Here is a 24,247-nt window from a genome sequence, read left to right on the forward strand (position 1 = left end):
CAGACATCCATTTATGATTCCCCCTTTCTAGTATTTTCAAATATATAAACCTTTACAACTTGCTACACCAGTTTACTTTCGTCCTTTCCTATGCTTTGAGGACAGAAAAGGAGACCTTGGTTGGTTTCTTCTTAAATAATGACCACGCAGTAGAGAAATATTGATTTATGAGCCTATGAATCTTGACATGATTGCTGAGGCACTGGAAGGGATGCTTTGTCACTTCATTTGCCATGACAAAGAAGGTGATAAAAGAAAAAAATGTGTTCTTGGGTTTGAAGACAGGATGGGGGTTTTCCCTTCTATTCTAATATGCAATGCGGCCCACTCCACATATTTTACTTAGTCACAGTTATGCCCTTCTTTTACCCTAGTGATGTATTTGATACAGTTCTTGTTGAAGTGAATCATATATCTGTTAACTAGTAAATATAAAGGAAGCATTGTATTTATTTTATTTTAGGTCATATTTTAGCTTGCTTCTATCACTGAGTTTTGAAAGTCTATAAATAAAGCAAAAAAAAAAAAGAAAGGTTTTGAGTAAAGATAGCAAAATGCGTTCTTGTTTGAATGGTGGTTTGGTTTTCTAAACATAAAGGATTCCAAGCCTTAAATAATTGGTGCCAACTTTGCCTTTATTCCATTTTGTTCAGACCTGGGAGGAGCATTAAAGATAGGTTTGATGTGGTTGGGGGTGTGCATACCTTATGGAAGAAGCAATGATTTTGTGAAAGTATTCGCGTACATATAGGCTGAGCTAAAAGTAACATGTAAATGAATGCATTTAATATTTAAAAGGGTAGCTGATCTAATTGAATGAGTGTTTTCCTTTCTCCCCTTCTCTAGTGTCCCAAAATGCGCCGTCATGCTTTTGAACTCAAGATGTTAGATAAGTATAGCCATTATCTGGCAGCTGAGACTGAACAGGAAATGGAAGAATGGTTGATAACATTGAAAAAGATTATTCAGATCAATACTGACAGTTTAGTGCAAGAGAAAAAGGAAACAGTCGAGGCAATACAAGGTAAGGATTTTGAAATTATTTGCTCTTGGGTAAGGCCCTCATTTTAAATCCATGGAGACATCCTATGTGCTGGGTGAAGATCGAACCTTAATATTGAAGGCCGACCTGCTTCTTTATGAAGAGTCCCTCCAGAAGAGGCTTTTTAAAGAGCTGGTACTGCATGGGACCAGACACTTAAAACACAATGGTGCTGAAATGGATAAGAAATTTGCAGCAGATTTTCAAAAATCCATTAAAGCTTCCCCCTGTGCTTTCATAATCCCAATTCTTTGCCATAAATCTAGTAGGAAAAGATTGAGTGGGAGCAAGGAGAGTCCTCTTAGGTAATTAGTAACGGTCTGTATGGTTTGGAACATCTGCTTTTAATGAATTTGCAGAGGAGGAAACTAGCAGCCAAGGAAAAGCCGAGAACATCATGGCCAGTTTGGAAAGGAGCATGCATCCGGAACTGATGAAGGTATATCTTTCTTATGGCAGCTTGCCTTCCACTGACATAAGGCAGGGAATCTAGTAAGGTTTTGGTGCTGGATTTCATCTGAAAATGTCACTTTTAAGTTCAAAACCCCACCAAATCGGTTAAACAGGTAGAGAGAAAAGATGCATTTAAATGATGCCCTTGAAAGTATCCATTCGTGTGGAAAATCCTTTCTCTGTCTCTCTCTGTCTCTGTCTCTGTCTCTGTCTCTGTCTCTCTCTCTCTCTCTCTCTCTCTCTCTCTCTCTCTTTCTCTTTCATAGACACAAGAGAAAAAAGAAAAAAAAGCATTATAAACTTTTGTAACCTTATCTATTTTATCTATTTTTATGCAATTTGATTTGATGTATAATTAAATAAATATTCTTATTTCAATGGGCTAATGATGCAGTTCATGCAAATGATATTCAGCCCAAAAACACATGCTAATTTCTTTTGTAAATTATGTGAATAATTTACACCGATAAAGACTTTGGAGAGCAGCTATCGTTTGTGTTATTTACCCTTTGTGGATTTTGAAATGATCAAATTTTGAAAGTAGTTGTTACTGTGCGTTTCTTCGAATATATATTTGCTCTGTGCTCTATGTTATAATTAATTGAAAGTGACAAACTACTTATTCGTTTCAGTCTTTGTTGTGTCTACTTACATTTTTTCTTTATTCATTTCCTTGGACTGGTGATACAAACTTAGTTCTGTTTTTCTCTTTTTCAATTTACCTCTCTCTTAAAATTTTTAAAACGTCTTTAAAATACTGCACTGTACGCATGGCCCCATGGTCTGTGCTGTCTATGGTTTAGTGGATTTTAATTGAATCCTTTTTGTATGTTTTAGTCATGACAGACTGTTATCCCCTTTCCCAGTTCCCCTCCAGGAACCCTGTATCCCATCTCCCCTCCCCCTGCTTCTATGAGAGTGCTCCCCTTCCCACCCACCTGCCTCCTCCCTCCTGCCTCCCCAACCTAGCATTCCCTTACACTGGGGCATCAAGCCTTCATAGGACCAAGGGCCTCTCCTCTCATTGATGGCTGACATGGCCTTCCTCTGCTACATATGCAGCTGGAGCCATTGGTCCATCCCTGTGTACTCTTGAGATGGTGGTTTAGTCCCAGGGAGCTCTGAGGGGTCTGGTTGGATGATATTGTTGTTCTTCCTATAGGTTTGCAAACCCCTTCAGATCCTTTAGTCCTTTCTTTAACTTCTCCATTGGGGACCCTGTTCTCAGTTCAATGGTTGGCTGTGAGCATCCACCTCTGTATTGTCAGGCTCTGGCAGAGCCTCTCAGGAGACAGCTATATCAGGCTCCTGTCAGCATGTACTTCTTGGCACCAGCAATATTGTCTGGGGTTGTTCGCTGTATATGGGTTGGATCACCAGGTGGGGCAGTCTCTGGATGGCCTTTCCTTCAGTCTCTGCTCCACTCTTTGTCCCTGTGTTTCTTCCCATGAATATTTTGTTCCCCCTTCTAAGAATGTCTGAAGCACCCACACTTTGCTCTTCCTTCTTCTTGAGCTTCATGTGGTCTGTGAATTGTACCCTGGGTAATCTGAGCTTTTGGGCTAATATCCACTTATCACTGAGTGCAGACCATATGTGTTCTTTTGTGATTGGGTTAGCTCACTCAGGATGATGTTTTCCAGTTCCAACCATTTGCCTACGAATTTCATAAAGTCATTGTTTTTGATAGCTGAGTAATATTCCATTGTGTAGATGTACCACATTTTCTGTATCCATTCCTCTGTTGAAGGGCATCTGGGTTCTTTCCAGCCTCTGGCTATTATAAATAAGGCTGCTATGAACATAGTGGAGCACGTGTCTCTTTTATATGTTGAGGCATCTTTTGGGTATATGCCCAAGAGAGGTATAGCTGGATCCTCAGGCAGTTCAATGTCCAATTTTCTGAGGAACCTCCAGACTGATTTCCAGAATGGTTGTACCAATCTGCAATCCCACCAACAATGGAGGAGTGTTCCTCTTTCTCCACATCCTCGCCAGCATCTGCTGTCACCTGAGTTTTTGATCTTAGCCGTTCTGACTGGTGTGAGGTGGAATCTCAGGTTTGTTTTGATTTCCTGATGTTGAGCATTTCTTTAGGTGCTTTTCAGCCATTTGGTGTTAGATTTTTACACTGAGTATAAATGTAGAATTTTTAGGTCTTATGGAAATGTATAAAAATCAAATCTGTATCTTATTATGAGTCTCAGTGATGTGATGAAGCTGTATAAATGAAACAGGTATTTGGCATTCTTTTGAAGGAAATGTAGCAACATTATGTATTTTTAAATTTTAGTATGGCAGAGAAACAGAACAGCTGAACAAACTCAGTAGAGGGGATGGAAGACAGAATCTCTTCTCTTTCGACTCGGAGGTTCAGGTATTGATCGATTTCTAACTCAAATTTGATTGAAATGTTGAAATCATTGATGTTTGGTCACCTGCAGGGAAAGCAAATTGTTTGAGATGTCTTAATTCACTTTGAACATGTACTTTGACTGATTCTCCGTTTAATAGGACTGTCAATAGCATGGGGCTGAATGGATATATCGTTTCCTCAGTCCTTTCATCTTGCTGCTCACCATGGTTAAATTAAATAATGCCTAACAATAATTTCAGTATTCTCTGAATCCATTCAGTACATGTGTGATCTCGTGGTAATGAATAACCATAATTTAAAGAACATTGAATTTAATGAACTACGGATTTTCTCTATTTGATATTGCAATAAAGTGTGTAGAAAAAGTCTGTGGTATATGACTCCTATAGTTTCCCTCAGAAAGAATATTTCATGAAGGAGTTGGGGATTTAGCTCAGTGGTAGAGCACTTGCCTAGGAAGTGCAAGGCCCTGGGTTTGGTCCCCAGCTCCAAAAAAAAGAACCAAAAAAAAAAACATTCATGAAACTATTTAGAGGAGTGAATTCTTTGTTTTCTTCCCCCTTTTCTATATGAAACTTCATTGAACAATTTACTATTGTTGGTTTTGTGTGTGTGTGTGTGTGTGTGTGTGTGTGTGTGTGTGTGTGTGTGTGTGTGTGTGTGTGTTATGTTATCTTTGCAGGCAGATATGCCATGACACATTTGTGGAGGTCAGAGGACAACTTGGTGGATTTGGTCCTCTCCTTTACCCTTAATGAGCACTGGGGATTGAATTTAGAATTTCTGGCTTTCATGGTAGTGCCTTTAGCCGCTGAGTCATCGTGATTTTGTTTTAATAAAAAAAGTATGATCACAACAGGTTTTACCTCAGTAAAAACATATTAAGAAATTATAAAATAACTTGAGAAAAAACTGATTTTGTTATTTCTTTTTTATTATGCTTCATAGAGTTCTCTAATTGAGTTTTAAATTAGGCTTGACATTGACATAGTGCGTATGTATAATGCATACAATTAAAAAATTTCCATGTAAAATTGATACTGTGTGCTGTGTACGTGTGGAGCATGCATGTGTATGTGGGAAGGATATGTGTGCACCTTTCTGTGCACCTGTGAAGGCCAGCATTTGCCTTGGAACATTTTCTCTTATGTCTCTCCACCTTATACTTTGACACGGATCTCTCTGAACCTGGAGCTCACTGTTTTAGCTAGACTGTCCAGCAAGGCCCTGGGATCCACCTGGTCCCTGTCATGTTCTTCTCCAGCTCTGGGCTTACAGGTGTACAGTATTATGTCAGACTTTTCTGTGGCTATCCAGGCTCCCGACTGAGGTCCTCATACTTGCATAGTAGGCACTTTACCCAGTGACCTTAATGCCAGTGAATTATTTTTTTAAAAACAACTTCTCTCTTGCCAATAGCAATGTTATAGATTGTTTTAATGTCAGTTATGTGATACATACACACACATACATAGATGTTGGTGAGATAAAATGCTTGATGACTTAAATTCCTAGAACCCTCTTTAAAGGTGGAAGGAGATGATTCTAGAAAATTGTCATCTGACCTTTATGCATGTGCTATTGTATATATATCACACACACATAGTAAGTAAATGTAATAAAACATAGAACAGTGAGTTTCTGAGATGGCAGCTCTGGGATACTCATTCAGAAAACTACTTGTGGCAGGCATGACTGAGCCTTTGATTGCCCTCAGTGATTGGGCTGTAATTGGACATGTCAGACTCTTTGACTGAGTACAAAGGAGGCAGTTGATGGTGGTTGAAACTAAATCTAGTATCTTTAAAAACTTGTGGTTTACTGTTTTTGTGGTCATGAAACTGAACTGATTTTGTGTTTATCAATGAGCTTCAGTGAGGGAAAAGCCACAGATGCGATGAATCTTTAAGCACCATCTTTAAGAATTTAGTGTTCATTGTGGAAGGTCATCTCACCACAGAGTAATGTCGTGTTAAGTAGAAAAGGTGAAATGCTATCCCATAATTTCAACTTCCTTTTCTGGTCACATTTCAATGTAGAGAGAGTAGATTTTTGCCTATGACCTTAGGGAATAATGAAATGCTAGTTTCGCTGAAGGGATATGGATCAAACTTTAAACTGCAGGGGAAGGCCATATAGCTGAACATTTATACTTGGGGCCCATAGAAGGAAAAGGATTTGGGGGCTGGGGTGCTTTGGGCCACTTCCTCTACACATTCCACTGTTTGAGTAAGACAGAGAAGAGAGCAGATAAATGGGCAGAAATTAGAATTGATCTCCATGGCAATGGCTTGACTCTGCTGGCCCATAGATAAGTGTTTAAGGGATCTGCCTAGTCCCACACTTGCTTTATTTTTGTAGATCAATAGACTCAGAGTGGGAAAACCATACAATATTCAGGTAAAAATTTCACACATTAGTCCCCTTAAGTGGGGATTTTTATTATAGACACAGGCTGGGTCAAACCGCCATAATTATTTAAGAGGTATAGTACTTGGTTTTACTGAGAAAAAAAATCTTATATTTCTTGGCCTGACTGTTCCTTCTTGGGAACAGTTTTGATCAAATTCATTTTGAGTCATTTTGCCCCTGCCATGCTTATAGCCTTCATGAAAGTGTAAGTTGTTCCATTATCTACATTTGGCTTTCGGTTTGCAACCAGAATGACAAAAGACTGTGTGAGCCTTGGGAAGTGCAGAGCTTGCTACAGGTTTTTCTGAGGAGACACAGAAGCCTGCCCTGCTCAGAACAACTGACTCCCAGTAGCTTTTGTCTAAAAATTGTATTTATCTTGAAATACAAGTATTTTTTTAAAAAAAACTGTATCCTTTGTGGTAATTAGGGCACATTCCTCAGTTCTGTTAGAAGCTGAGCTCAAGTTTATCTGTCTTCTAAACAGAAACACCTCTTTGTCTCTGTCTGTCTCTGTCTATCTCTCTGTCTCTCTGTCTCTCTCTCTGTCTCTCTCTCTCTCCCCCTCCCTCCCTCCGTTCATCCCTTCCTCCCTCCCTCCCTCCCTTCATCCCTTCCTCCTTCCCTCCCTCCCTTCATCCCTCCATCATTTAAATGTAGGTGGTTATACTGGGTTCCAGCCTTGGCTGCCTCTCACCCTAGATGCCACGACTTTCAAATCCTTATCAACAACCAGACCTCTCAGTTTTCCAGCCAAGTCTCAAACTCAAAAATGTCAAACCATCCCTAACTGAACTGCTCATTTCCACTCACTTTCCCCCAAAATCTACCATTCATTTGCAGGACACACGAAGTTTTTAACATCCGTCTACTGTGCTGTTCTCATTGCCTTTCAAACCTGTTCTTGTCAGCTTGTGAAGGAAGTGCATCCTACTGTCTTTGAGGATATATTTTATGAAGAGGAGGAGGAGCAGGAGGAGGAGAAGAACCAATTAAATAATACTAAAAAGTAATGTTAGATAAATCTAAGAAAGGACATATAGACTGTCAGGATGTATGCAATTTTTTTTACAGGAAGTTGGGGAAATACTTCTCTTCAGAAGTTCATATAGATCAGAGAGACTTGAATGAAAAAGGAGAGCAAGCCAGACAATTCTCTGGGGGTAGGGTCCCTGAAAGAGTAGCAAGTACAAAGCCCCTGTGGTGAGAGAGATACTAGATGTATTAAAAAAAATAACCGAGGAGGGACATGTGATTTGGAGCAGTAAAATGATGGGGAAAGGCAAAAGGCGTGAATTGCAAGGTCACAAACATGAGAAATGAGAGTCAGGAGTCACACCATGTAGGGTAGGGGTTTCTAGGCCCAGGTGGATTTCTGTTGTGTTCATTGCCTTAGGTCAGGTTCTCATCATCTTCTTCCAAGAGTTGTCTGTCCGTGCTCAAAAGCTGTCAAGTCTCCTGACAGATCCTGTTGAATAAAAGCATTAAAGGGGGTTCAAAGTGTACAGGACTGTTGGGTTCTGCCAACTCTAGCATGCTGCTCTGAAGCTGTATCATTCAGTGTTATTATGAATACCGTCTTCTTAAACAACTCATCTATCTGTTTTTACAGAGGTTAGACTTTTCAGGAATTGAGCCTGATGTAAAGCCATTTGAAGAAAAGTGCAACAAGCGTTTCCTGGTGAATTGCCATGATTTAACTTTCAATATCTTGGGTCACATTGGAGACAATGCAAAAGGACCACCCACAAATGTATGTATGACCCTTCCTCCTACTGCCCTGGATCCAGCATATTAAAGAAATACCTTTCTTTTTTATAAGTAGGGACTAATTGGCGGGATGAAAACTCCGGTGTTAGATATTATGATAAATTTGACATGAAGAATTTTATCTCTTTCTTTTGGCCAAAATACAAAAGATGTTTTCTCATCTTGAGAGGATTCCTGCAAGTCTTACCTACTTAGAGTAGCTGATAGAATGTGTTCTCTTTTCAGGAGTGGAATGTCCCCAGAAGCTGGAAAAAAATCTGCCCTCACATGGGATTTGACTAAGGAATAGAATTTCTTTTAGAAAATTGGTTCACAGAAATTAGTTAGTTTCCCCAAGCCTTAGAGAGATATAGTTGCTGTTCAATCCGCTGGGCTCACTCATTGTTCTATAGAATGAAATTCATTTTTGGTGTAAATATTGGGTATCATGAATTGGTGTGGTCAGAAATGCTTGCCACTGTAAATTTCCAATCTTCAAAGACACTAATGTTCATCTTTAGTTTTGATTTCTAGTTCCAAAACTATCAAGTAAAGATGGATTCTTTCACAAAGTACCTAAAATACATCAGAGCACTTTCCTGCCTGCAAAGGGTTAATCTTTACGCCATTTGGCATGAAATTTTTCTTTCTGACCAGGTTTCAAATGCCATCTGTAGGGAAGAATCATGTCTTCCAAATTTGCTGATGGGGCAGAACATTTTTTGTATAATTTGCTGTTGACTGATGCTGGCTCTTATGAAATGTATAGTCTAGTACATTGCAATATCCCATAAAGGAATTTTTTATAATCTATAAATTAGCAATTTTTGGAGTCATGACAGTAAATGTATAAAGACTTAAAATTTTATTCATGGATCAATTTTTCTTTAGGGGAAACTTTTGAATTCTGTTCATCTCTTTAAAACTATAACTTGTTAATTTTTGTGAATTCACAACTTATAAATTTATACCTGATGAAATTAAACTTTTATCTTAATTTAAAAATTAAAATTGAAATAATCATTTCTGAATGCCTTTCCTGTTATTTGACCCAGAACAAATGTAGGTCACTTTTAACTAAATATTAAATGAGAAGGTACCACAATAAACTCAATCCTGAAGAAAAAATAAACTCATTTTGCAATTTGTCTCCCAAAGGCTTAATTTTCAAGTGTCAATTGTATTTCTTCCTAGGTTGAGCCCTTTTTCATCACCCTTGCCTTATTTGATGTAAAGAACAATTGTAAAATTTCAGCCGACTTTCATGTAGACTTGAATCCACCCTCTGTCCGAGAAATGCTGTGGGGTATGTCTACCCAACTGGCTAATGATGGGAACACAAAGGGCTCTTCACCTGAGTCTCTCATCCATGGGATTGCTGAGTCTCGGTTATGCTACATAAGGCAGGTGAGCGTGGATGCTGAGCAGGTGAAACTTTTTGGAATGTATTAATACACCGTTTCCACCAAAGAAAAGGCTAAGAATGTCAGCAGACAGCACCTGAGGACGCTGCAGAGCTGCTCTTTGCAGTAACCCACATACCTTTGTTCCATGTTTAGAAAAACTTCACAACACAGTTACCACATTGGAACACGGGATTTTGGATAACCTGAATCTGTGTTACCAGGCCATGGTTGCAGAATCAACTGTCACTCATCCCCTTAAAATAAAAGTATTAATCAAAATAGAAAGGACTGAATGCAAGGTCCAGTTCTAAGCATACCTTGTGTAGGAACAGCGCGGATAGTCTGTTAGCCAGGCTCAAAGTTCAAGCAGCGTCTTTAAAGCAATACCAGAAACCAAGTTCTGTGACTGTGATATAGTTTGATGGGCCACCCTAGTGATAACCAGACCCCTAATATGTGTTATTCCATTACACCATAGAAGAAGCTTCTGACAACAATATTACTCTTAGTCCCATCATTTCATAGGACCCGAGATGTAGAGAAGATGTGAATTGCCAAAACTAATAAATGGCCAAGCCAGAATCTGAACCCAGGCTTTCTAACTCCTCACCCATATCTTATCCACCTTGTTCCATGTTTGTGCTTGCTGCTTAGTAATCCATCACCCAGACTTGCTACAAGTTTTTTGACTTGGTGGCGGAGGGGACCACTGCTAACCTCACACTGTTTTCTATCATGCTCTGTCAAACTTAGAAACTTCAATTTGGAATTCAATTTAGGAGGTAATATGAAATGCTTTGAAATGCTTTGAAAACTAGACAGCCCTATTTAACGAAGTTGGTAATATACCAAGTAGGAAAACAGAACTTGCTAAAGACCCACTGATGGATTATTCTATTCAAATTCATTTGATGCTCCTTCAAGTATGAGACAAAAATCAGACACAATAGTTAGAGGATTTCCTTTCTCTTTTTTTCAAAATACAAAAGATGGTGTCGTTATTCCACACACATTCAAAGAAAATAATGTCACTTTGGTTGTATCCACATTCGTGCCCTTGAATAGAGGATAAAGACACTAGGCAAGTTCTAAGCCTCTGCTGCCTCCCTTTTCATGGACAGCACCAAAGCTTTTTTTAAACTGCAGAGTTTTCCATAAGATGGTGTATGGGTGTTCGTATTGCCTGTATGTGTCTATGTGGGTTTATGTACATATATGTGCATGTAGGTGTGGAAGGCAGAGTTCCAGAATAGTCTCTTCCTCAGTCACTCTTCATCATATTTTTTTCTCTTTAAGAAATATAATTTCTCTTTAATTTTTTTGTTTTAATCATGTGTGGGTCGATGTATGCATATACGGGCAAATGCGTGTGAATGTCTGTGGAGGCCAAAAGAGTGTTAGGCTCCTAGAACTGGAGATAAAGGTGGTTGTGAGCCCCACCCCCAACACGGGTGCTGGGAAATGAACTCAGCCTTTGCAGGAGGAGTAAGAGGCAACTTTCTAGTTCTTCCACTATTTTTTTTTTTGAGTCAGCATCTCTCAGTGAATCTGGAGCTCTTACATTCAGCTGGACTGGTTAGCCAGTAAACTCCAGGGATTTACCTGTTTCTTCCTAAAACTGGGATTATAGGGCTGACTTCTGGCTCTCTGTGACTGCCGATCTCAGGCGCTCATGCTTGTGTGACAAATGCTTTGCCACTCAGCCATTTTCTCAGCCCCAGATGGTGAGTTTTTATGTTAGGCAAGCAGTGGAAGTGTATTCCTCCTTTTTCACTGTATTCAGTATGAATTGGGAGGGAACCATTTGGTAGTTTTAGCTACTTGGGAGACATACCTTAGTATACACCAATTAAGCCAAACAGTGTCTATTGTATTCATTAGTCCTTGCAAAACAGCTAAACAGAAGGAGCTTGGATGCCTAGGGTGAGCTAGTAAGAGAATAGGAACTGCATTTGGAAAGATACATTCATTGGAAGCTTTGGAATCTGTAGCAAAAACAGCCAGCACTACCCTCTGGATAGCGTGGTGCAGGCCTAGGGTATTAGTAGAGCTCCAGCATTCAGGTGGCAGGGCCAAAATGATTGCTTCAAGTTCCAACCTAGCCTGAGTTATGTATAGCTAGACTGTCTCAAAAAGCAGAAAGTCCCCCCAAATAACAAAAATGTTCTACCTATTCCTGGAATCCTGGACATGATCCTATGTTGAATATCAACATTCTGTACTCTCCACACTGCAAGATATCAGTTGCCAAACAGCCATATGTATGTTACAGAAAAATATCTAACAGAAGTCATTTCTCCTCTAGGGAATCTTCTCAGTGACGAACCCACATCCTGAAATTTTTCTAGTTGTGAGAATTGAAAAGGTGCTGCAGGGAAATATCACACACTGTGCAGAACCCTACATCAAAAACTCAGATCCCATAAAGGTAATTTAAAATTGGTAAATATTTCTGCACAGTAGAGAACTCACCTTTTACTGATATTTTAAAAGGGCATTGTCAGAGACCTTTGTGATGAAAAATTATCTTCTCTGAGGACTTTTTACATTGTCTACTATGGAAAACTGTACCTATATCCACTCCTGTCTCTGATGCAATGAGGCTAGACAATAAGCACATTATCGATGTATTGACTTCAAAGGGTTACTGTTCACTGTGGTCCATCTCGCCCTTTATACTTTTTCAGTATTACTTCTTTCATGACGTGTTCATATATTACATGGTGGGGATTTTTCATTGTTTATTTTTTTCCTGAATGTTCTTAAATGGCAAAATTAAAAGTTGTCCACTTTTATCATTACTTAAATCCTTGGATCATGATATGTGACTGGTTAGAAACCTGAATCCTGTCCTTTCCTGTTATAAATGAGAAATCGAGACCTAGGGAAGGGAAGGATTTGTGGGACAATTAATTCATAGCACCATAGTTATTGTGTATTTAAGAGCCATCAATCTATTGAATGTTAGATTTTAGTGCATTCAAGTAATATTTATTAAGTGGAAGATGCTGAGGAGGCATGACTAATAGGTGGGGGACATATTTGCAGTGTACACAAAAGCCTCTAGCATTTTGTATCCCCAGAGATAAGCATCTAGCCATTGCTTCGAAGCCTATTTAGGCCTTAGCTTATCGCCTTTGTCATCTCTCATTGCCTGTTCAAACAGTGGCTGCTGCCCACATGAGACTAATTGCATTGACTCTTGTCACTTGTGCCTTATCTTGGGAGTAGAAGGTCAACTGTATCTAGGACAAACTTCCCCTATGAATAATGAGTATCTGCCAGCAGTATGGAAGGGAATACACGTTAACACTGCTCAAAGTGTTCCTACCAGAGGGCTGTGGTACAAAGCAGTCCAATATCTCATTAGTCTGTCTTCTAAACTGAAGAAAGAGTTGTTAGGGAGAAAACAACATGCCTTTAAGAATTACGTTTTTGCTAGGGATGTGGCTCAGTGGTAGAGTGTGAGGCTGTTGATTTGATCTCTAGCATAACACACACACACACACACACACAGAGTTTAAAAAGAAATACTTTAGTCTTGGAAAATGGGTACTGAGGATATATTTTAATATTTATTTATAGATGTTTCTTTCCAGGGTTTTTGGTGTGTTATAGTGATGATTTGGGGGAAGTTTGAAGATGAATCCATGGCAGATTGAACAAATCTAAACTCACCTTTTTTCTGACTGTAGACAGCCCAGAAGGTACACAGGACAGCTAAACAAGTGTGTAGCCGCCTTGGACAATACAGAATGCCCTTTGCTTGGGCAGCCAGGTTAGTGTAAATGCAGTCCTGACTCTTCTATTTTTAGTTCTCTGTGAAGTTGAAGACCAATGTCCTTACCAGCAATTCAGCGGTCCATTTCTGTCAGGTTAGTTGTGCCTTGTGACACTTGGGATGTAAAGCTTCTTCAGAATTTGCTATGCATATAAAACCCACTTCCAAACCCCAATTGTGATATGGGAAATTTCTTTTGGTTTGGGTTAATCTGATGGACACTACTTAACCTTATATTTTAGCTCATCGCTAAAGTGGTAAAATTTTCCCCATAGAACTAGAATGTATAACAAATTATGTATAATATTCTCAGCTTTTCAGAGTTGGCTGAGTTTATGACTTTAAAACCTATCAGAATCATTTTGGAAAATGTACTCAAAATTTGATGGCAAAGCATGCAGATTTTCTGGTAAATCCTTTGGAAATAGTGTATTTAGAAACATACATTTTCTATGATTCTTATGTTATAGTAGCTTATGAAAGCGTTTTATCCAAACCTTGCAAATGTACAAGCAATGAGGATTTGAAGCCTGTTTCTTGCTTATCCCCACTTTGAACTATAAGTTCATCAGCTTGTTTGTGGTACAGCCTGTACAACTGACTGGGAGTTCTTGGGAAAGGGCACCATGTTCTGAATAATTCAATTAATTCTGTTCACTGGGTGCTGGGGAATAGCACAGGGTAGGAGATTTAAAGTGAATCAGCTCTTCTGTCACTATTTATAACTATTTCATTTGGGGTAAGGATCTCAAAATATATCATGTGCTGTTAGATGAGAAGGCACCACTTTGCCTTGTTTCTCATACTGCTAAAACAAATGATTGCCAAAGATAGGTGAATGGCAAAAACTAATGCAGGTTGCTGTTCTAGAAGGAAAATTGTGGCTTATAAACATACATATATAATTTTTATAAAGCATCTACCTTAAAAGTCCATTTCTGCTGCTACTACTGTTTAAAATTGATATTTTACTTATAATAATTAAGTTTAACCCTGTCCGGAATACTTACTTATCTAAGTACTTAATGCATATTTTGTTTACTTATTTTTTAATACATTTTTTGCCTTGTAACTCTTCTTAGTCTAGAGCTCACTATTATGTCAACCAGGCTGTCCTTGAACTTGCAGCAGTTTCATGCCTCTGCCTTCAGAATGCTATGATCATAGACAGCCATGCACTCCTCTGCTGGGCTTAATGTATAAATACACATTTAAGAGACAGGTACCACACTTATCTTTGAGGTAAGGAAATGGAGACACAGAAGGAGAGGATGAAGAAAATGAAACCCATGTCTAAACCTTAGAGCATGTAGTAGAGTGGAGATCAGGATACGGGCTACCCCGCATTAGTACTGACTCCAGACCAGTGTGCCATTCTCCTGCTCTTAGGCAGTTACGGGAACTGCCTGCTGCTCTTTTGCCAGGCGAGAAAATTAATTCTGAAAGCTTCACAGAGAAACTCTGATCCCCAATTCTGGCAAGGTCTTATGCTACTTTTTCCTTCCTGGATTGTTTCCATCAGCTGCAGTCGTAGGGATTTACTAAGGTTTGTCCAGGACATTTAAAAAGGGTCTGATAAGCCCCTGTTACTGGGAATAAATATTTTAAAGCAGAAGCAGTGGGCTTTGCTGAGGAGTAAGTAAAATACCAATTTTAAACAGTAGTAACAGCAGAAATGGACTTTTAAGGTAGATGCTTAAGGTAGATGCTTTTAAGTTAGATGAGTTTCTGGCTATTGCTACTCCTAGTGCATTAGGTGTTCATATATTACTTTCCATTTTAGCAGCAAAATAGCTTCTTAAAATGGTAGAAGAGCCTGGGTATGGTGGTGCACACATCTTTAATCCTAACACTTAGGAGGTAAGGGGAGGCAGGCAGATCTTTTCGAGTTCGAGGACAGCCTGTTCAAGACCAGCCAAGGCTATCTAGTAAAACCCTGTCTCAAAAAAAAATGTGGGGAGGACCTCTCAAAATGTTATGACTATATATGTAGTAAACTTTATGTAAAATTACCTTTAGGAACCAATGTAATTTTTATCAGTTTTATGCTGATAAAATGACTCACTATTGGTAATATGTATTTAAGAATCCACCTTAATAAATATTCACAAATGTAAGGACCACTTTAACCATAACTAGTATAATATAGATAATGTTTCTTCCCAGAAAGGGTCCTCATGCCCCTGTCTACTTGCCTTTACCCACCTTTATGCATCCTTGTGCACCCAGGCAACTATCCATCTGATTGTCACTGGATAAAATTTTGTCCCGAACTCATCAAAAAGTGGAATCCTGCAGCATGTATTCTTGGGATTGGTTGTTTCTGCCCAGCAAGCTTTGCAGATTCATCCCTGTTGTGTAGCATTCATTTTCAGTAGCATTCCACAGCACACTATGCCAGTTTGTTTATTTATTGATCAATTTCTGATGTATTACCAGTTTGGAGTTACAACAAATAAGTCCGCTGTGAGCATCCAGGTAGCCTGTGGAACCGTGCCTAGAAAGACAATGGCATTGCTGTAGGGTAGGTGGTGTGTGCTTCACTCTGTGATAGCCCAGCAAAGTACTGCCGTGCATGTTTACAGTTTTGCATTCACACCAGTACAAGTTGACTTTGTTGGTAATTCCTTGTTTTAAAAGCCTTTCTATTGCCGTTCTAGACCCATTTTCAAAGATCTTCAGGGCTCTCTGGATCTGGATGGGAAATTTTCCCCTTTGTATAAACAAGACAGTAGCAAGCTTTCAAATGAGGATATTCTCAAGTTGCTCTCAGAATATAAAAAGTAAGTGTGTGACATTGTTCTACTAAATGAATAGAATGGATGAATTATCATCGACTTCCTAAAGTAATGAATATGAGCTATATATGGGCAAGGTTAAAATTCTTAAAAATTTGAGATTGGGTTTCAGGTAACTAATGTATTTAACAGTCAGTCATCATTTTTTACCTCTAAACTATTCTTGATTTCTACCTAGGCCAGAAAAGACAAAATTGCAGATTATCCCCGGACAGCTGAATATCACAGTGGAGTGCGTTCCTGTAGATTTACCAAGTAAGACTGTATTGCAAACAAACATTGAGAGTTGGAATCAGAGCTTGAGTAGCTATCAATAGTTTACTGCAGGTTTGCACAGTGTCTTAATTCCCTAGGGCTTCCCTAACCACCAAAGGAAGAAGCTAACTAGCAAAGGATGTTTGGGGTCATATGCTGCAGACTGAGGGCATCCTATATATTGTAAAGACCTTGAGATAGAAACATTCTTAATTTTTATGAATAGAGAGGAAATTGGTGTGACTCCATGGTAGGATGTGGTGGGAACAATGGAACAGGAAACGGTAGTAGAAAAAGAATATAGAGAATTGTATAGACTGGTAACACCTTAGATTTGTACTTTATTTTAAGAACATTGAGAAATCACTAAAGGGTTGTATACAGGGAACAATACCCAATGTGCATTTAAAAATATCCAAGAGTGAAATAGATTATTTTTTCACAAAAGGAATCATTGAGGGGAATAGAGAAATGACCCTGTAGCTACTTCTCTTCCAGAGAACCCAAATTCAGGTCCCACCACCTATATGTGGCTACTCACAACCACTTGTAACTCTAGCTTTAGGAAATTTGACAACCTAGCCTCTGCAGGCACCTGAACACATGATTGTGCATATGAACATGTGTGTGTGTGTACATGCACATGTGTGTGCACACATGTGCGCATATGCACACACACACACACACACAGAGGAAATCTTTAATAAGATAATTGAAATATAGCCAGGAGTTTATACATATGCACACAGATGCTTTTTACAATGTTCTTTACTTTAGAGGGAACTTGGAAGCTAACAAAATCAAGATTGTCAGTGAGTTTCAAGTAATTATGGTACAGAATTACCGTAAAACTTGATGCAATGATTGAAATTGGTGTTTATAATTTGCTCAATGAGCTATCAGATAAACTATCAAGTAATCAAGATTGAGTTGTGTACACACCATGGGACTTCCACTTTGCTATGTAAAATGTGCTTAGCGAGAAGACTAGAAGACAACACTCACAAGTATTCATGCTACTTATCAATGCGATGACTGATTGCTATTGTAAATCTTTAATTTGTGCCTCCAGATGTTCTATTATTAGCATGCATTGTTTTAGTAATCAGAAGAAGAAGAAGAAGAAAACAACTGTAACAAAAATGCTGTGTCCTTAGGCTCAGTTTAGCCTTGGTCTTCCTTGTCCACCCACGTGGCTGGACAATAAAGTGTCCTAGCCCTACATAATGCTCATGACCTCTCCTACAGTGGCAGCTTCAGAAACACACATGGTTCAACTGCTTGGCCATTTTGTGTGTTTTATTTTATTAGTGGTAACACATCATAAGGTCTATTATTTCAAAAACTTCCATTATTTTTTAGTGAAAATTTGCACCTGCACTAAGTTAAATTTTTAAAAGCGATTCACCATGAGCTAATTGGAAGCATAAATTTACTCTCTTTGCTTTCCCCGACACTAATAAAAACTTGCAGCGAAAGCTAAAATTGCAGCCACAGGAGGGAAAAAGCAGTGGGTTTCTTTGCAGAGTTTAAATTTGTCAAAATTATGATGTGTTATATTTGGCAAGTCATTCAATGTTGAAAATAAAATTGCAACCCATGTCTAGTGTAAAGGGTCTCATGAAAATTCAGAATTCTACTGTGTTCTTTTCAGGTTCTTAAAGGTGTTTGACTTTTTGTCACCAACTAAGAATTCTGTTTTGAAATTGTTCTTTGCAAACACAATCCATGTATATTTCCACAAATGCAGGAATGTGTTAATGACTGTTATGTTACATGCTTATTTTTGCCTCACCATAGATTGTATTACCTCTTCATATGTGCCCCTGAAGCCTTTTGAAAAGAATTGTCAAAATATTACTGTGGAGGTTGAAGAGTTTGTTCCAGAAATGACAAAATATTGTTATCCATTCACTATTTACAAAAACCATCTGTATGTCTATCCCTTGCAATTAAAATATGACAGCCAGAAATCGTTTGCCAAGGTAAGGCAACTATACGTTCTTGGAGTATGCAATATTTTGATCATCTGTTCACTACATGACTCACTTTGACTGATTAATGATTTTAGGCTAGGAACATTGCCGTCTGTGTGGAATTCCGGGATTCAGATGAAAGTGATACATCTGCGCTAAAGGTCTGTTTATGGTGGTGATCCGTGTGTATTTTTGGAAGAGATTGTGGAGATGAAAATTTAGTACTTGATGGTGTCATGCACCAAGTTTAATGTCTTTATATTTCAACAAGAAAATATGCTAGAGTGACAAAGGTAATATTTCCTTTTCTACTATTACATGGGAACTAAAGGGTCTGTTTAAATAATCTATATTACAAGGTAGGGTGATATGCAGATATGGGAAGATGGGTGAATTTGGGCTGGGGATGTTTATCTATGTGGTGATCCTGCTCTGTAGTACATGCCTAGCATGTACAAGTTCCATCTTGGAAATGAGAAAGTGGATGAGATTTCCTTAGTCCCTTCTTGCATTTGCTCCACTTGAATTTTCATTGCTTAGAGGCCCAATCACCAGGTCAGTTTTTAATGACTGGATAGTTTATAATGTTTCCTTCAGGGGACCTTATGGTGTTACTATTAGGAGACCTTCAGCTCCTTGCGCTTTGAAGCCTGAACAGGCTTGTTGAGCTGACAGAAGCACAGCATGACAGCTTTGATCTGAGGGAGGACTTCTGCTCCATGACTGGCCAAACAGTGCCTCCAAACTTAGCTGTGTGATCTCTGCAAAACAGAGTCTCAGTAGCATGCAGTGCAACCAGGAATACCCATCATGGCGCAGTGCCTTTATGGTTTCACTATAAACATTTCTTCTTAAGCCCAGTGATCAGAACCTGAGGTAGAAGCCCCAAACAGCACAGCCATCACAAAAGTGTGTGTGTGGTTCCTTGCTCCTAGCCTGAATCTAAAGCAGTCAAATGGATTGTTTGGTAGTCATACTCTAACCCACTAGAGAAAGGTACCCCTGCACTCCCAACTAAGTTGTTGAATATTGCACTGCCCCTATGTTTGAAAGGCACTCCCTTTTCCCCCAAAAAGAACATTAAATGAAATTAAAGGTTAGCTGACTCAAATGCAGTAGAATTTTTCCTCTCTCTGCTGGTCTCTTCAGTGGAGATGAGAACAACCAGTTCCCTTTCCTCCCTGAGATATCTTTTGAGTATCATTTAGAAACCCTTAGGTTGGGCTGGAGAGATGGCTCAGCTGTTAAAAGGCTAGGCTCACAACCAAAAGTATAAGAAACCCTTGGGTTACTTTTCAGCAGTTCTTGAAAAAAAAAAGAGCCTTGACAACTGTATTTCAGGAGAATTGGCTGTGGACTTGTGGAGTCTCAATTTCATTTCCTAGCTGGCCTAGAGGCTCACTCCACAGTAACAGTGGAGCAGTTAGTAACTTGGCATGCTGGCTCTGTATTCATTCTTAAACTTATTGGGTCAAGGGAAGTAAAAGTAAATCACAGTGGTCTTGAAATGGGAGCATTCCAAGGAACCATAGAAAGCCTAACATCTAATAGCAAAAAACAAGTGATTTTGAAAAAAAATGGGCCTTATAAAGTGTCAGGTTAAAATGTAAAGAGAAGCTGGGCACACCTTTAATGTCAGCACCTGAAAGACAGAGGCAAGGATCAATGCAGATCTCTGAGTTGGTGATGAACCTGGTCTTCATAGTGAGTTCTAGGCCAGCCAGGGCTACACAGGGAAACCTTGTTCCAAGAAGCAAACAAACAAAGCTTTATGGTGTAAGGGAACAGTAATCTTATCTGTCTGCAGCTTAATAGACATTTTATTTTTTAGATTTTTAGGTTGTTGTTTTTAAATGCACCTTTAAAAAAAAAGTCACTGAACAAGGAACATGCAAAAAGAAAACTCTTGCTAAGGTTCACCTATCTGTCCCGAAGAGCCAGATTATAGAGCATGTCAGTCCTAAAGGAGAAAATATCTGCAGCATACCACTGCCAGCTGGTTGGGAGAGCATACCTTTGGTGGCCAGATGTAGGAAAGCGTTTTATAGCTAGCTGAGATAGGCACTTTCTCAAGTGACTGCATAAACGCTTGGACACTTACAGGCTCATGATAGCAGAAGAGTGGACTTGGCCACGCCCCCTCCTCTCACTGCTTCTAAATGTATGGTTAAGTAGTATCTTATTTAAATACTCGGGTTAGGGATGGTGACTCTGTTTCCTATCTTTTGCAGTGCATTTATGGAAAACCAGCAGGGTCCGTTTTTACCACAAATGCATATGCTGTAGTCTCCCATCACAACCAAAATCCGGAGTTCTATGATGAGGTAAAACTCTGACATTTCAGAATTTTCAAAATTTAGTGCTTGCTAATTCCTTTCATTTTATTTTTTTTTAATTTTCAAGCCATTCACCTAATCATATGATCCCTGAATGTTTTGTCCATAAAAATTGAAAATGTCACATTGAAAGGAAGGGCTCATGCCTTCATGGTATCCATGATGACAGGGAGAGATTTACTTACAATGTGAAAGGCTTCTCTAGTTAAGATAGTACACATATCTGAAACAGGACTTGCAACTCTGACCCTCCATGTTTTTCTCAGACTGGTTCTGTTTCAATGAGAAAGTCACTGTCACTTTTGGGGTCTCCATTTTTTCAGCATTCAAATAAGAAATCCAGAGCCAGGCCTGGTGCAGTAGGCCTGGAATCCTGGCTGTTTTGGAGTATTATAAGTTGTAAGTTCAAGGCTTGCCTGAGTATCTTAATAGGGATGTATCTCAAAATGAGCATTAAAGGGGAAATATAAGCCAACCATGGTTATTCACCTGTAATCCCAACATTTGAAAGGCTGAAACAGGAGGGTCCAAAGTTCAAGGTCATTCTCACTAGCATAGCAAGTTTGAGGCTGGCCTGGGCCATACAAAAGTGTGTCTCGAAAATTATTGAAAACAGATCTGGGGATGTAGGTCTCAGATAGTGAATTTATTTGGTATATACAAGGCCCTAGGATCAAATCCCAGGGCCAGAAGTTAAGTAATTAACTACACAAATGTGGGTGTAGGCCATGAAATTAGAAAAGAGAATGCCAGGAGAGAGGAAAGAGGTGTTGAGGAAGAAAGAAGGGGAGGGGCAATAGTGAATACCTGTGAATGAAGCCAAAGTGAGGCTAAGGGGATGGAGTGAAGGTAGAAAGATAGAAGGCAGCAGGGACATGGTGGGGGCAGAAGGGGGCTATACCAAAAATTGTCTTTGAAAATCCCATACTGAAACAATACTTCAAGTGTTAATTTTAAAACACAAATAAATAGAGATAGATAGATAGATAGATAGATAGATAGATAGATAGATAGATAGATAGATAAACTTCACTAAAACCAGACTAGCTTTTCTGAAGGCATAGCCGGCTCTTTCCTCTTATGGTTTTAAATGGTAAGGGGCAGCTTGAAGCACTAGAGGGAGAAAGCTATACTGCTGGGTGTCACAGTCCTACTGGCTGTCCTGTGTACCTTGCTGAAAGGGATATAAAGGGGATTGCTGTGGCACTGTTTCCCTCTAGTCTGTCTGGTTCTTTCTTGCCACTTCTCTATCTCTGTATTACCCAGGGTGCCTAGTCACAGCCTCTTCTAGCCTCTATGCCTTTGCTTATCCAACTCTGCAGGCTGCTTTTGATTCCTAGTATTTGCATGTGGCCTGAATGGGTATCCTGGGCCAGTTGTTCTGCTGGTTCTGCCTAGGTGCTAAAATCTCCATTCTTGGCTTGGTCTGAAACTCTCCCTCCTGCAGTCAGGATTTCTCTGATCTGCCTGCTCTCCTATGGCCCCTTCTGCCCCAGCTCTGGGCCCCACTCATTCTGTTTTCAATGCATTTTCCCTGGTTTCTTTGGGGGCAGGGAAGGAATTAACAGTGTCTTGCATTTTTGCTACCCAGGGGGGAGAGTATGTCCATGTTTATGTGCAGTAGAGCATTAGATGCCCAGATGGTCGGGATGCTCTGAACAGGCATATTCGGTAATGAATATACCTATAACAGACCTCGGTGATAATGCTCCCAACCATGGCCTTGTATGCATTATAATTGGACCAAATGACCATTGACATACTATTCTTATGTGCCTCTCTATAGCCAGTATCACCCAGTGCAGAGATGTAAACATAATAAATGAGACATGATTATTTCCAGAGTGTCTAAAATAATAGATTTTTTATTCATTCACTATATATTGACTAGAAAAGACAGAGAAAGCAGTTATTTTCATGTGTATCTGTATGGATATGTGTATCAAAGTTAAAATTTTGTTTCTTACCTGCTAATAGGAGATATAAGCGTACAATTGGTTTGTAATTAGAAAATTCCTTGAAATTGAGTCTTATAAGCATCTTTTGAACCTAACGTTTGGAGTTATATGTGACATCTTTTTGTCTGTTCAAGAACAAAGTTTCATTTGTTTTTCCTTGAGAAAGTCTTATGAACTCTGATTTGAGGGTACGTGATGGTGAACATTTGTACATTACTTGTAGGATTTTAATTTTGTCCATGCACAGAGGAACCACAACTTAGGTTATGTAGCATTTCAAATTCAGTGTTCATTGGATTGCACTGGACATGAGGATGTGGTTTTTAATCTACTGTTTTATAAAACCTGCTTTAAAACTTGGGGAATCCATTGAACTATACAGAAAGAAGTATTAAATCAACAAAAGTATTAAATCCCCACAACTCAGGAGAATAGTGCTGTCAAACTGAGGATGAGCAGAAAAACATCTGAAGTGCATTGAAATGATACCTGCTATTAGGCCACTTAGCTTATCCTTCAGGGGGTATTTTTGGAACAGTACAGTGAAACTGAGTTACATGTCTGACAGCCTAACCTAACAGCTAAAACAAAGCAAACCAAAATGGCCTATGTAATGTCTCTACCATTTCAGATCAAAATTGAGCTTCCCATCCACCTCCATCAGAAGCATCATTTGCTTTTTACTTTTTATCATGTAAGCTGTGAAATCAACACAAAAGGAACAACCAAAAAGCAAGACACAGTGGAAACTCCAGGTACGTATGCTGCTTGTTTATTTATTTGTGTGGGGGCAGGGGACTAGTGGTGGTATGGTGTGCTGTGGTATTGGGGATCAGACCCAGGGTCATATAATCTTTCTCTAGGATATAAAATCTTTTCACCAAGTTGTCAACTGCTTCACTCCTTGACCAAAAATTATATCTCTGGATTATACAGCTCATGCTGAGTCAAGCTAAAAGCATTACCGGATCTCAGGAGTTGAAGACCAGCCTGGGCAGCAAAACAAGCTTCTTCTGAAAACAGTTCATTGACAAAAGACAAACTATACATTGATTTTATTATCATGCCTAACAAATATCTTTGTTCAGATGCTCACTAGTACAGCCAGAGTACTTTAAGCGACATCAAGTAATAATGCTGTTTTGGGGAGAAACACATATCACAATACAGCATTGTTATTTCTTTTATGTAGAATTGCCCAGCAACTAGAATTTTCCAGTTCTGCTTATTGAAGAAGAGAAAAGTTAGCCCAGAGCCAGGGACATCTGTGAGCTTGAGGGAGACTGGGGACTGCCTGTTGCTAATGAGAACAGATTTAATGAAGTTGAATAAGCTTTAGCAGTTCTGGTCCTGTGTCACAAAGGCTTTAAATAAACCAGTAGAAGACAGCTTTAGGAGACCATCCAAGGACTGTGAGCATACCCCGTGTTACTTCCGCTTTACAAATGTCATTATGCCTTAGGATGCATTCATTCAGCAAATATTTCTGTATATTTTTGTGAACTATTTTAGTAGATACTATGGAGAATGTAGTAAAAAATTTAATATAGAGCTTGTCTTAGCGTTAATATTGATGTGATAAAATACCATGATCACAAAAGCAACTTGAGGAGGAAATGGTTTATTTCAGTTTGTAGCTTGTAGTCTATCATGAAGGGAAGTCAGAACAAGGACTAAGAGCAGGAACCTGGAGGCAGGAGCTAA

At 39.1% G+C, this 24,247-nt stretch overlaps 1 protein-coding gene across 3 annotated transcripts in view; it reads left to right on the forward strand.

The window, feature by feature from the left end:
• The window catches only part of Dock11 (dedicator of cytokinesis 11), a 183,121-nt gene that overhangs the window by 72,095 nt on the left and 86,779 nt on the right, over nucleotides 1-24,247 (forward strand). For all 3 annotated transcript variants that reach the window (XM_017602037.3, XM_006257453.5, NM_001191760.1), the window contains exons 8-20: nucleotides 847-1,024; nucleotides 1,402-1,481; nucleotides 3,789-3,872; nucleotides 7,897-8,037; nucleotides 9,228-9,440; nucleotides 11,745-11,867; nucleotides 13,135-13,217; nucleotides 15,881-16,003; nucleotides 16,197-16,273; nucleotides 18,074-18,258; nucleotides 18,345-18,410; nucleotides 20,481-20,573; nucleotides 23,175-23,298. In XM_017602037.3, the coding sequence (XP_017457526.1) occupies nucleotides 847-1,024; nucleotides 1,402-1,481; nucleotides 3,789-3,872; nucleotides 7,897-8,037; nucleotides 9,228-9,440; nucleotides 11,745-11,867; nucleotides 13,135-13,217; nucleotides 15,881-16,003; nucleotides 16,197-16,273; nucleotides 18,074-18,258; nucleotides 18,345-18,410; nucleotides 20,481-20,573; nucleotides 23,175-23,298 (1,570 nt within the window). The remainder of the gene's footprint in view (nucleotides 1-846; nucleotides 1,025-1,401; nucleotides 1,482-3,788; nucleotides 3,873-7,896; nucleotides 8,038-9,227; nucleotides 9,441-11,744; nucleotides 11,868-13,134; nucleotides 13,218-15,880; nucleotides 16,004-16,196; nucleotides 16,274-18,073; nucleotides 18,259-18,344; nucleotides 18,411-20,480; nucleotides 20,574-23,174; nucleotides 23,299-24,247) is intronic.

Source organism: Rattus norvegicus, chromosome X (genome assembly GCF_036323735.1).
Source record: "Rattus norvegicus strain BN/NHsdMcwi chromosome X, GRCr8, whole genome shotgun sequence".
Lineage (NCBI taxonomy): Eukaryota > Metazoa > Chordata > Mammalia > Rodentia > Muridae > Rattus > Rattus norvegicus.